Genomic DNA, 14,993 nt, shown 5'->3' with positions numbered 1-14,993 from the left:
ACTAATGTTTCTTATGCTTAGTCTTTTTTACAGGACATTAAGAAGGGCCTTTAAATGTTGGTTTTGAACTGAAAGAAAGAAAGTTGGTAATGTAAAAGTAGATAAGTGTTGCGTGTGTATGTGTATGTGTTTGGACGATACTCCCGTGCAAGGTAACGTACAAGTTCATACCGTTAATCCAACGATGCGCAGTCGATTTGCCAATAGAGGTAGTTTGTAGATTTTTCGAATAAGTAACTATACTATCGCAAACCAATAAACTAATACCAACATTTCCGATGAAAGTAAGCTGTAAAAGCTACGGCAATGTTTTTATTCCTCCATATGATATGTAGTTTGTAGAACGTTGAGCAAATGAGAAACCATTTAAAATGTTTTGAAAAAAAAACACTTGATCTACTATTTGCTATTGGTTTTTATTCATACGTCGGTAATTTGAAATTGTTAATTACCATAACTATTGTTTAACGGACACAAAACTGTAGTTGTCTACTTTTTAATTTTATATCGTAAATAATACCCACTGTGCTCAGATAGAGATTAAATTCAGTTTATTAAATTTACAAGTCACTGTAGAAAAACTCTACTGTTCACATATATATACATACATATTTTTCTATGATTATTTATGATTTCATTTGGTATGTTTTCTTGAATTAAACCAATACTACTGCTACTGAATGTTATGTGAGCAACTACCTACTATCAGCCAACAAACTGTAATAATGCAAGCCTATTGAAGATTGAATAAACATTTTCTTTATATAATAAAACCACTCACACCCCTCGAACGGTTTGTAGTCACCGGATATGCAAGTGTGGACAAATGACTATCTGCGAGGCACTGGCATGGAAATGTACACCGAAACGCTAAGTCCATCTTTTATTGGCATGCCGTTTGCGCAAGCCACCGAGTAAGTTAATATTGCGCACGCACATGCACACATACAACGTGCAGCCGCTGCCAATCCTATAAGAACAAACAAAATCTCCAAATACCAACTGTCTATATCATAAGAAATCCCTCAAAAACTGTGTAACTCGCTATTGTAACTAAGCCATTGTCAACCGTTACCTTTTCCTAAAGTGTGTCAAACTGTTTTACTACATTGTTTCTCTCTGTAATTCACTCTATCTGTTTAAATATAACACCGACTAAAAAACAGGAATTATTGACCAGCAGGGAAACTGATCATGCACTGTGTCAACAAAGTTCAGTAAGATGTGCAGTTATAATTTTGAATTTATATAGCGATAGGAATTCAGATCACAGAAGGACTCACTATCCCAAAAGGAGAACATATTTTGTACGGTTTTGTAAATGCGTTCCTTGCCGCAATCGTAAAAATGCGCTTCACTGGTATGATTGGTTTGCTTTGATCATCTTTCATTGACCCACACAAGCAGCAGAAATAGCTAACTGAGCAAAGTTGCTTATATTTGTATTGCTTAATTATTTCTCGAAATGTGTCGTTATTCCTTTTTGCAAAGCTTGCACAAGTGTGGCAAATCCTCATGATTTTTGTTAGTTTATTGTCGTTTGTTTTAGTACTCGTAATTCACCCTTATCACCATGCTGCACAATTTTTGCATCTCTTCATTCTAGTAATGGGATTCTTCTACCACCTACTATCGTACAGTATTTAGTCATGTTGGGAATCACGAACTCTGCAATTGTCAAAACTTCACTTCTAATTTTCTTAAATGCTTGACCACTGGTTAAGTCTGTAACTTAGTACAAATGTAAATATCATTTGTTCGGTTTGCGTAATTCAAAGTTGAATTCAAGCAATAACTTTCGATGAATCTTGCAACATAAGTTATAGATTAGCTAATATATTCAGGTATGCTTCAATTCAATATATCTCCATATAAGACGCCATTTCTGAAAATTTTTGATTTACAAACCTAGTCCAGTACGACAATCTCACAGTTTTCAGGTACCGTTAAACGGGGTAACTTGCAACGACTCTATATACCAATTTTTCTCGGGATGTACTGGAAATGGCCATAGAACAGACCAAAAAGAAAATATCATCACACAGGGATCGGCCGACAATATGATAGTGTCTAGTCGTAACGTAATGAATATTCATATATCACCTAATCACGATATCGATGATTTTTAATTTCCCCGCCCGCAACGCGATTTTATACAGTGGACTTACGACGTGTAATGCGTTGCATAACCCACGCTCCCCTAAGTGCAATACGTAATATGTGAATGGTCCTTAAAGAAGGCAGCTCTTTCGGATTCAGACACGGAATATCCACTCCACACATATAATCCATATCCACATGAGTAACAGAAAAACTTAAGTTCGTTATTTCCGTCACGGGGCTCATAAATTATTTACCCAAACGTAACATAGGGCATTTATGCGTATTTTCATAGCAAAAGCATTAAAAATCGCAAGTCGGATTATCATTTGCATATTCAAGTCAATATAAACTCATTCAAATCATGAAATTCATTCAATTTCTAGAAAATATTGTTTGTCGCAAGTTACCCCGTTCAAGGGGTTACCAGCAAAAAACTAGTTCTTGGTGGTATAACAGCCAATTTTGAACACATGTTTTTTTCAAAATGTGACATTATTTTATCTTAGTCCTAATAACTTCATATTAATTGAATTTCCTGAAATGTGCTGCAGATAACTTCTTACTTACACTCTTAGTTGAGAACTGCTGCAAGTTATCCCGTTTAACGGTACCAACCTCTTTAAGATATCGCCCACCACGCTTGTAAAATGTGGTTCAAAATCTGACAAAATTGGTTTTTTGAACGAGAATACTGACGCATTGCTTAATGGTTATATTTTTTATTTGTTAATAATTTCATGTCGACATTGTCGTAATGAATAATTAATTATTAAAATTAATATGAAAGATCTCTGTCTGTTTGAATGGCGTAATGTAGCAAACAGCCCAGTACAATCTAAATATGACTAATTCACAAGCAGCAATTTATGCTTTATTACGTTCCTCTAGTGGTTTTCACTAGAACTTTCTGATGACCGCTATGAAACTGTCTTCCGACCAACGGACCCACTCATCGGAAGGTTTTTAGAACCTCTTGAAGAGTCAGGCCATAAACTTAAAGTAGCTGTATAACGCTCTGCTGAAGGCATCAATAAAACCTATTTTGTTTTCCGCTGTTTAGCGCCCTAAATAATTTAATGAAGCTTTCGCTTTGTTCGTTAGAGCTATAATGCATAAAGCTTGCTGCGTAAATCACTCAGACAGCTTCTTCAAGTTGAAAATATACAGTCGCGTGCACAAAAGTAAAAGTTTTACTGTCAGAACATTCTGATGGATTTGATGTATAGCGCCCATAAAAAATACCCGAAAGAATAAATAATAAATTTTCAGTAGTTTCCGTTGTTGTGCAGCATATGTGCATTAAATTTTATTGTGCATATTGGAATGATAAGTGGCTAAAACTAACGTGCCATCAAAATTTTGCAATTGTTTAAAACTACGGAGTGCGTGACGAATTTTTGCAGTAAAGGACATGTTTTAGAAAATTAACAGCAGTTAGCCATATATGCGATGAATGTTTTGTGGTTTATTTTCTTTCATAACATATGAGAATTGTAAATTATTGCATTCAAAAACATCATGCACGTTTTACCATGTTTTGATCCATAGACGTCATCACCTCGATGATCTTAGCTTTGAGCAACCTAAGCGTGGTGTGAGCCGTCCTATTGGTATCCCACTCGACGACGCCACGCACAAAATAATCCAAAAGATTGATATCGGGACTGCTACGGGGCCAAATTCCCTTCTCCCAATGCTCCGAAATATTATCAGCAAGCCATTTTTGTGTTTAGTTGGCCACGGGTCCACGGGACAACAATCCTTCAGTACCTTCAGGTATACATAGGCTGTAACAGCCTTTATTCCTTGTTCAAAGAAATACGGAAGCATTACATCTCCCTCGCTGGAGACTACGCCTAGAACCATGGGGCGGAAAATTTGTTGGCATGATGATAGGAACCTGAGTACAACCTGGTGCAAGCCACCTGTCATTCTTTCGATTCACCTTCTGATCCTGATTGAAGGTTTTTTCATCTCCAATCGCCGTGATTTGGTCACAGTATTCGTAAATTGACCTCTGCGTAGCGCATACGACTTATAACCAAGGTTTCTGGCCATTACTCGCCGGATTGAGAAGTCCGAACACCTGATTTTCCGAGCCATGGACCTCTGGATTCTTTTTCATCATTCTTTCCTCTTTTTTGACCCTGTTCCGATTAGCGGTAATAGAACGGCACTCGTATGCCTTCCGGGGGGGGGGGTGTGGGATAGTTTATCACTTTCCCAAAAGCCATCTTTGTATAGTACACTGTTCTTCCCGACACTTTTACCGACCGAACTATCTCCTTTACGCTTGCTCCGGCGCGCAATAAAACGACGACGGCTTCCTGATTATTTTCTTGTTTCGAAATCTTTCAGTTTACTCAACACCGTTTGTTTATATCTGAAACTCAGCAGTATAAGCTATTCAGTGCTGGCAGATGTATCTGAATATTGTTTCGCAAGCATGAAAAATTGCTATTTGAAATTTACTGCAAAAATTCGTCACGCATCCTGTAGTTGTTTAAACTTTGTGTAAATAAAATAATACATTCGATCAGTCAATCTCAGTTTCTAGCAAAATCATTCTAGTTGCATTCTGACAAGAAAACCGATTGATAATAAAACAGTTTGCTTTAACGAATTGTTGTTAGGCGACCGAAACAAAAATGCTACAAAACGGAAAGACGGCCTCGCATAAATACATGATTTCGGTGTTGAACTCTAACATTCTTCATAATGTCAGCAATAAATCTGTTTGGTCAGTGGTGTTACCATATTAATAGCACCATAAAAATAATAATTTTATTGCGGTTTGACAAGCAACCGTAATAAGATCAACTTTGATTGGTGCATTATATTGTATTGCTACACCCTACTTATAATAAGTTTATAAGAGATGTGTCGCAACCAACTACCTTTAGTGCGGTAATATAAGTAACCACAATAAATTTGCTTTATAAACAGTTCCATTGTGGTTTTATAGCTAGCAATAAGTAGTTATGACTTGTATCATCTTGGTATTGCGTGACAACATGATAAAACCAGAGGTAATGATTGATACCACAATAAAACCCTTATAAAATACAAATAAAGCTAAGCGACATTAGAATTGTTACTTGGGATTCTGTCGCTATCTATCACACTACCGCAATACGGAAAAATTTAATTTTGCAGAACCACCAACGGTTGAGCTCCAAACAAAGACTAGTCATCGGTCATTCTAACATACAAAAATTCTTCCAAAGATAGTAGATGAAAATTCACTAGAGGGGAGATAAAATAGCGCACAATTTTCAGCTTTCAGAATGATGTACAGTGAAAGCATATTCAATAATCGAACGAACTGTTCTTAGAAGCGATAGCAATCTTCTACAATAAATCAGGCGTTTTCTATTTCAAATTTCGAAACATGCCATCGAGAAAAAAACTCATACCAGCACAAAAATATAACAAAATTGAAACTTGAACAAGTCAAGAATTAATACGATTGTGCTAACAATTGCGATGAGTTCGGTTCGTGAATGTATATGACTTATAAAGTGAAACGATTTTGTGAATAATTAATTCCTGGCATAAATGGAAGCAAAAATGGAAATTAATGCGTTAATGACACTCAAAATCAATCTGATTGTGTAACGTATTTACCTCTCTTGGTCATGTAATTCTTCCTCTAAAATATCTTCCATCTACACTAAACCTAATCAATTCCTCATCATCATCATCAGAAGGCATTTTTGAAAATGTCCGATTACGAAAAACCGCTTTAGAAGTATATAGATTGCTAGAGAATATTGCTTTTTATCTACCGTTGAGATAAAACGTGGTAAACGTAGGATGAGTATCACAATGAAAAGCATTCATCACACAAAAAAAATCTTTCCTAGCCCTAGTGAAGCTTCACCGAATGTGCTGCTCAGCTTTCCAGGGTGCATTTTCTTTTTCAAGCAAACTGTAGTGTTGTAATTATCTTCATAGCTCCTCAGAAGAGATTACTGTGAACAGAAACACCAACATACAAACCTTCTAGCCTAGCAGTAAGATAACGTGAGCGTTTTCCTTCGGTTCCCTTGTTTGCAATTTGTGTGAGTTCAGTTTTCCGTTTACGCAACCAAAAGTGCTTATTTTTCTTTTGTCTACTATCTGGCCCAATGACAACATAAAATATTCTGCTTCCTTTTTTTTTCTCGAAGAATATCCAAATGCTTTCAATGTGCTCCTTCAATAGACACTCTAGCTCAGGAAAATAAACTACCCTGTGCGAAGATAACCACTGCCAAAGTGCACTGGAACTGCATCGTTTTTTGTTTGTTTGTTTCGGTTTGCATACTTTGCAGAGAAATGCCTCATGTTTGCAAATAGATGGCCGGTGTAATTGGAGGGTAAACATCCCGGTAAGGGATTATCCCGTTCTTAAGAAACAAGGAATTGTGTATGGTTTATTTGAAATAATGACTACAGTAAAGTTCTTTGTCAGTCGTCCAGGTATCTGTTTTTGATCACTAATCGTGGACAACAGCTGCATAGTTAATATGTTACTGTAGGATTTGATTATTAATATTTTTAGAAACTACTACTTATTGTTTACGTTAGTTTTTTGTCTCTGTCCTGATTTCGTTTTAATTTTCATAACTGCGTATGTACTGTAAACGACCAAGTCATCAAATTACCTTCTGTTTAGCGGAACGCGGAACTGTTGGTGAAACCATTCATCAGCAAATCTACATCGGTTCCCATTCTATAGTGCTTGTTCTTAAGTTACGCTTTTCTCTTCTGTTTTCATATCATCGATTTTTTACACCTACTTGCAGTCGCCAGATACGCAGGCCTGGCAAAATGATTACCTGCAGGGTACCGGATGTGAGATGTATACCGAAACCTTGTCACCTTCTTTTACCGGCATGACTTTTCCACAAGCCAGCGAGTAAGAACCCCTGTTTAGACTACCAAATCAAATTCTACTACACTTTAAAGAAACTCATTAACGTAACCCAACTCCCTTCCCAGAAATTTCCGCCGATTAACGTATTTAAGACTAAACCTAAAGTAGTATTTTGTTGCATAACCAATTCCATCTTAATACTTTCTTGAATGGTTATTACTTTATGCTCCACTAAAATTTTATATTTATATTATTCATATTGAACTTCCACAATGATGTTCATTAACTGTAGAGTAGAGCTTGCTTTTCTCATCCAAATACCTTCTGCATTAAATCGTTTTTGGATTGAGCCGACATTGTAGCCAAAAGTTACTTTTAATAGTTTAGGCGCAGCCAATCATCACTGATGAGCATTTTTTCCCTAGAAATTAATCTCTCAACCACGCATTTCACGGTCATACTTACTCAATATAACTACGTGTCATTTCACGTCAAAGACCGGATGTTTTCAATAGAACAGTTCGATTTCAAATGCAAATTTACATATTACATAGTTTACGAATGCACTGTGCCATCTAAAACCCGCTAAACTCCGCTTGCAGCTTTTCCTTTGCTTCAATCGTTGCGTTGTCACATATGCCAACATGGTAATACTAGTTTTTCTTTGCATGTATTCAGTACGATACGAGTTGAAACAAGTTTATATATCACTCTCGAATAGTAAACTAGCGTGTAGAAATATAACAGTAGAATGTAGAATTCGTTTCAAGAAGCGCATTGTTTCCAGTAGCAGTTAGAAACCCAATACACACCTCCAGTTAATCAGAAATACATAGTTTCTGAGAAGAGCACAGTAGCCGTTAATTGAAGTTTGGAAAGAAACTAGAGTGAGCCAGAACGAAAGCTTTAGTCTAGAAGCAGCTAGAATTCGCTCATAATAACACAGTCGAAATAGCGTGCAGTAGCTTCTGCAGTATTGAAAACTAAATCTAGAACAACAGATAACTAACAAATCAGATCATCATCAACTAGCACCAGAAGCGCTACTGTACAGCACTAAACTAAACTAAAGCCGCTAGTCGCTATATGACATATCTCTGTTTCTTACATTAGAGCACCCAATGCCCTTCCTTCCGAACATCCCGATCCAAATCCTTCTCGACAAAAACACCAGAAAATTGGATAGCCAATTCAAAAATTAACAGAATTTTTTTGTTTTACTTCCAATCATCCCGCACTCCCGCACCAACACAAAACCTGATATAAATGGTCCGAAAACGAAACTTCCGAAATACCAGACTGTGCTTCACCAAGCTGAAACTGCTGCTATTGGCAATCGAGATCAAGGGTGAGGAAGGAGCGGACAGCAAAATTTCGATCAATCCACGTGGTGCTAAAATACACGCCAACACCCAAGGATTTTTCATCGCACAAAGTGCAGACGAAGTGAAAAGGTAAGTATCATCTAAGTCTAAGTACCTAAATCGTAACATTATTTATTTCCGTTCATGCTTATAAAAGTTCTCATAGCCACCTTGCTCTAACATCAGGAGTAGATCTCATATCAACTCTTTCTGAAGCGTAAATAAAGCACCTTATAGCGAAGATATTAGCTTGAAAAAAGTACTCAATAACTAGCAGATCCCGCGCAGTTATTTACGATGCTGGTCTAAAGATACAGTCGTTGTGTATTCTAGAGCTAGTGGGATCGTTAAACAAGCCACGCAATTGTCTTGTAACCTACTATAACCGACTGCGAAGTCTGTCGAGAACTTAGCTACGTAGTTGGCTTGCCGTCCTAAGACAAATCCTGATGAACAAAGTTTCTTCAATTTATTCGGCTGTGGTCTACCGCTCTCCAATTGCGTGGAAACCGAGTACTCTCCATCAGATCTCACTCCACCGGGTGTAACCATCTTGTCTGCTGCGCCCCTGGTCGTCCTGTTCCTACCGGATTGAAACGAACACCGTCTTTGCAGAGTAGTTGTCCAGCTTTAGCCACCTTTCTGAATACTATGTTCGCCATAGAGCTGTGCGAGTTCGTGGTTCATCCTCCGTCTCCATTTTTTTCCATGTGTGGACTCATCACTGCGACCAGTATAGTTGATCTATTGTGATATCGCCCGGGTGTTTGCTGTATGACCTGCACTGCATTTCTTTTTGTCATAATCACTGTTGATTGAGCGATATGCTTATTAAATTTTACGCGAGCTTGTGTGTATTGGGGTTTACCTACCTGTCCTTCAAAGCTTGATCTACTTTACCCACTTATTCCCTGCTGCCAGTACTATCCCATATTATAGCCGTCCCTGGCGAGGACTCATTCGTACCTCTCACCAGCACACTTAACTATGAGAGGAACATTTGCACTGTCAAGAGGCTTCAGAGGGTAAATATAGGATTCAGCATGAAGGAAGGGTAAATGAGGGCCCTGAGAATAAATCCATGCTAAAGTCACTTGACATCGAATGGCTTGATTCTACTAAGATTCGAACCCACGACCGCTCGCTTGTCAGCGCAGACTTGGTAACCTTGCGGCTACGGAGCCTCCATACTTCGTTCTCCTGTACACGCACCGCCTAAGATACGCCTCCAAATCTCACGGCTGGTGTCACTGCCTGTCGTTACCGGTGAGCCAAGGTAAACGAGTTCATCTACCTACTACCTCAAACTCATCGCCGTCGATCGTACATTACTGCCCAAGTGGCGTCGGTCGGTACTTTGTTTTAGACGTATTATTTACCTTTAACCCAAACTTTGCGCTTTAGTCTGGTGTCCGCCACCGCCACAGTTGTTCTGCCGATAATATTCATGTAATCGGCAGAGCAGAATAATTGACTGGATTTGTTGAAGATCGTGCTCCACGTGTTGATATCCACTCGGTTAATAGCATCTTGTAGCACTATGTTGAACAGCAGACATCTCGATAAAGAAGGGTGAAATCTTGAAGGTATTTGTTATGCCTTGACCTTTAATGCTTTTTTATGCCCCGCGTGACCTTCTTAGAAGGAACCATCGTCCTTCAGCTACGGTTGAAAATTGTTTAGCCTCGTCTAAACTGTCACAATTTCCCCTCTATGCTACCATGCAAGATAACCACGCGTTAGTATTGGACTGACAACGACCGTGATACAACCAGTGCATGTATTTGGGCTGCCCAAAGTTAAAGGCCACCCTTTTCTGGGCCCAATATTCCTGGGGTCCTTGAAGAGAGCAGCTTTCACCGCACTGTCATCCAGCGTCTCCCCAATGTGGCCAGCCTACAGTCACCCAACTTTTGCTAGATTTACTATCGACATTTCTCCAAATTACCTGCAACTCATGGTTCATGCGCCTGCGTTACTCTCCGCTTTTCGTTTGTACTTTGCCAAAAATAGTCCGCAACACCTTTCGTTCGAATATGGCAACTCCGTAGAGGATCTGCTAAATATTTTCTACATTGTCCGTTTAGTGCAGAAGCGAATGCTTGCAGTTTCTCGTCGTCAAAAAACACTAGGGAGGAGGCAAAATGATGATTTAGCAGCCGAGAGCCGGGGTGGCTCTTGCCGTATCAAGAATTCCTCTCCATTGTGCTCGGTCCTGGACTACTCGTCGCCAATTCGTTGCGCGTCTCGACACACGCAAGTCGGCTTCAACCTGGTCGAGCCATCTAGCACGTTGGGCCCCTCTATTCCTGCTGCCGGTGGGGTTCTTGAAGAGAACGGATTTCACTGCACAGTCGTCCGGCATCCTTGCGATGTGGCCGGCCTACCGTAGCCTCAGCCTACGAACTCATCAACCACTTCCAGTTCATCGCCGTCAATAAACACTGTCCGTGGGAGGCAAACGTTACTGTCTCTAGAGCCTCTTCATACCATATATTTCGTTTTCGACGCATTGATTTGTAACCCTATCTTCCTAGCCACCGTTTTTAGTCTGGCTAAGATTGCCTTCGCCGTTCCAAGGTTTCTAGTAATGATGACGAGGTCATCTGCGAAGGCTACGAGTTAGCTACTCTTGCTGAAGATCGTTCCTCTCGTTTCGATGCCCGCTCACCGGATCACACCTTCAATAGCGATATTGAATAACATACTTTGCGCGATTCGAAAGGACTCGAGAGTGTCCCCGAAACGCGCACGTAGCACATCACTCGCTCCAGAGTAGCTTTGAACAGCTGCGTCAGTTTGTCCGGAAAACCGTACTCGTGCATTATCTACCATAGCTGTTCTCGTTCAACTGTATTGTATGCTGTTTTTAAATCTATGAAATTATGATGTGTGAGCACCTTGTGCTTCCAAGATTTCTGCAAAATTCAACGGCCTATGGAAATTTGATCCATGGTAGCACGGGCCACCATTAAAGTTCTCTTGGTATTATCTTACGAATTTTCTGGCTAGTGCGGATAGACAGTGCACTATGGGCAAAAAAAGCGTAAAAACAGATGCAATTTAGATAGGGTCTGCAGGTTGATAAAATATAAGTGATCTTTTGTAAAATTTTCCAAAGAATCTCGTGGTGCCCACCTCTTTCCTGTTTGCCATCGGGAAGGACCCTATTTTCCCCAATTTTTGATATTTTTTCACATAGTTTCATATTTTTTGGACTATACCAAGCTAGAATTCGAGAAAATAAAACTTATAAACCTGATAATTTTGTGTAAAAAAGTCCTCAGAATCGAATACGGTTTACCCCATTTAGTTTAGAGCATATTAATTTTATTGGTTGACTTCCTGTTTGGTATGGTCGGCTTGGTAACACGAGTTCAACCAAAAAACATATTGTGCTCTAAACTAAATTAGATAAGCCCCATTCGACTCTGAGGACTTATTTACACAAAATTATAAGGTTTTTAAGTTTTGTTTTCTCAAAACCTTACTTAGTATAGCTCAATAAGTGTAAAAAATGTTAAAAATAGGGAAAAATGAGCAAAATGGGGCACTTTCCGATGGCAAACAGGAAAGGAGTGGGCACCACGAGATTCTCCGGAAATTTTTACATAAGATCACCTATATTTCATTAGCCTATAGGCCCTATCTTAATTGCGTCTGTTTTTTCGCTCGTTTTTGCCCATAATGATAGACTATGTAATACGATGTGAGAGAGCATCCTGTAAACGGCGACCACGATGATTACAGCATTCAAGCCGGTAAAAACCACTTCGGTAGATCCTCCATCTTCCAAATCCTAGAAATTATTCAATGAAGTGCAATTGCTACTGGTTCCTTGTTATCCTTATAGATTTTTGCCATATTAATGTCGATCATTCAGACGCTACTACCAATGTTTAGGAACAATATGCATATCTGAGGCGTCAAGCGAGGAATAGTCACATATGGCTCCTGAACCAATGCAATAAGGCCAAAACCATTAATTGTTTTTCGCGGAAATACAAATTTTCTGGCCCTTTATGGCTCTTGAACCAAGACAATAAAGCCAAAACCAGTAATAATTTTTCACGGAAATACCAATTTTCTGGCCTTTCATGTTGCAGATTGCACTGGCATGTTTCCTTGTTGCTGTACACCCTGCGCATTGCTACTCAATGTTGGGCCTTCTCAGTTGTTTTCCCTTTCCTAAATAGTCCCGAGCTCAAACATTAGAAACTTCGATGGCCACTTGAGGGGAACTCAACGAAGGCATACCAACATTACTTAATTTAAATGCCTACTACTATTATAATCTATTTCAAAAATATCATTGCTTCGATCTTTACACTTCACCGTTACCTTTCATTTCAGAGCATGGTTCTACTGCAAAGCCTGTCACGACGACATCAAAGACGAAACTCTCATCAAGAAATGTAAATGCAAAAACTGTAAGTAGTTCTTTTTCACACTCTTATCTCTTTAGTATATTCCCCAATCACTGGAAATTTGTCAAACATTCTGAATTTAAAAACTTTCGGTGTTTACCAAAACAAAAGAACTATAACAAAACTACATTTCACTCATACTGGTCAACTACTAACGGAATTATCCATTCTGCGACTAATCAGAAGCACCAACAATTCTACAACGAAATCACATTTACACCCATGATCAAGTACAGGTGACAGACAGTTGTTCCTCCACAAATAAACACAACAAAATCCAGAGCCATCAGAAATAGAACCCATTTTCTTCCACTTTGATCACCTCTCAAACGTAACTGTTATTAACTCCAGAAAAAATATGTTTTTTACTATTTATTAACGTTTTTCTCTCTTATTTATTAACTTTTCACCACAACATTCTCGACCAATCACAAACGCTACTAACCGATAAATCGATCAACCATACAAATATAAAATGCGATCACAACGCAAACCCATTTTTTCGTACAACAATATAATTATATTTAAATTTCGTACCACCGATAAATGTTTAAAATCATGCAAACCGTATAATCCACGAAAACAAACAAATCTGTTATGCGATATGTACAGTGACTGCACAAACCAGGACTAAAATAGGTGATCTAGGTAAAGCATTAGTACCAGTTTCTTTCTTATTCTCCTATAGTAATAATGAGAGATTACCTTTGAACTACTACTTTCAAATCTTTTCGTTTACGTTATTTGCGGTGAATTCTGCCAATATAATAGTGCGTTTTTTAGAGTCCAGTAAAACTTTTTTCCTCTATCTTTTTGGTTAGTTTTAGTATCATTTTATTTATCGATCAATAGATATGGTTTACGTATCCTTTCTTTCCTATATCTGCCATTCTTTTTGTAAATATCATACACTGTAAAGTTTTTCTCAGCATTTTAACTTTATTAAATCTGCTCAGTCTGCCATGGCAAGTGATTCCACTCATGCATATAAATCCGTTCTCGTGCGTGGAAAGCTGTTTGAAAAGATATTCCTATTGGTTGAATGGTTGAATTTAAGTCAAAATTGACGGAATTATATACGCGGGCGCAATTAGCTGCCACTATGGTATCAGTAGCGATCCAAGAAGTATATTTGATATTTGCTGGTATTTGAATTGTAATCCATCTTTACTCATTCTATAAGAGCAAATTTCGTCGTTGCGAAAAAAGTTCCTTTCTTCGTTGGATTGGAAACAGATTCAGACAAACAGCTTTGAGCGTAACACTAACACGTTCTCGAAACAGTTCGGTGGCTTTCCAATATTTTTTTTTTTTTATGAAACTGATAGAAAGTATATCAAAGTATTGTCGTACCAGTTCGCACGGTCGCAGCACCACTCAGTACGACACATCACCATGTCGAATCTGTTTCCTTTTAGAGTCACTCTTATCGTTGAGTCATCATATATCGCCTGTGTGGAAATTTCTTCCCGAGATCGAGTAAACCGTTATTGATTTCAAAATATCACTTATATCTCCGCACATTGATGATCACACACAAACACTTGATTTTCCATTCGACCTCTATTTTACATATAGTGATCTGTTGTGAATCATTTGATTGGTGTATAGGTCTTTTAGTATAATAAAATCTTTCATAATTTCTACTCAAGCTAAGGATAAATCTGACTCAAACAATATGTAATTTCGTTTGAGTAGCTAAGGATCTACTGTACAGAAAAAATTAAAAACAAATGATACACATCGGAGTACGCAGTATACAAAACAGCATATACAATTGGTTTACTTCAACCATAACATTTCTCCTTTCACAATCACTATCGATACGTCACTGGAAAACGTTGCTCGTATGATACAAACCCTTTCGCACTGTCCAATCTGTCATTGATTTTTCATCACGCTTAGCGCGAGTGCTCGAGATTCAGACTTATTTCTTGCATTCCGTTGTTTTTTCATCTAAGTAATCGTTTTGTTTGATTGTGTGACTGTGTAATTTTGATGACAACACTTCACGATTCTATAATTGAGCCGTATTTTTTCATTATCAATCGTAAAATCCGGAATCCATTTTATGGCTAATCGTACGACCTTACACTATACTCAAATGTATGAGAAGCAATGTATTGTAACATAAACATTTCGGCTACTTTATTAGACTTTGTTACTCTTTCGTTTGATCTTATCATCTTTTGTTCTTAAAAATTAACTATGCATGCCACCAGCACGATACTATCTCTT

The 14,993-nt window shown here is 38.3% G+C and overlaps 1 protein-coding gene across 1 annotated transcript in view; it reads left to right on the top strand.

The window, feature by feature from the left end:
* Window positions 1-14,993, top strand: part of LOC128732718 (calcium-activated potassium channel slowpoke) — a 122,943-nt gene that overhangs the window by 84,777 nt on the left and 23,173 nt on the right. Inside the window, exons 11-14 of the mRNA XM_053826038.1 lie at window positions 6,894-7,006; window positions 8,263-8,418; window positions 12,682-12,758; window positions 13,368-13,403. Of these exons, the coding sequence (XP_053682013.1) occupies window positions 6,894-7,006; window positions 8,263-8,418; window positions 12,682-12,758; window positions 13,368-13,403 (382 nt within the window). The remainder of the gene's footprint in view (window positions 1-6,893; window positions 7,007-8,262; window positions 8,419-12,681; window positions 12,759-13,367; window positions 13,404-14,993) is intronic.

Source organism: Sabethes cyaneus, chromosome 1 (assembly GCF_943734655.1).
Source record: "Sabethes cyaneus chromosome 1, idSabCyanKW18_F2, whole genome shotgun sequence".
NCBI lineage: Eukaryota > Metazoa > Arthropoda > Insecta > Diptera > Culicidae > Sabethes > Sabethes cyaneus.
This window is presented reverse-complemented; position numbering and strand designations above follow the sequence as displayed.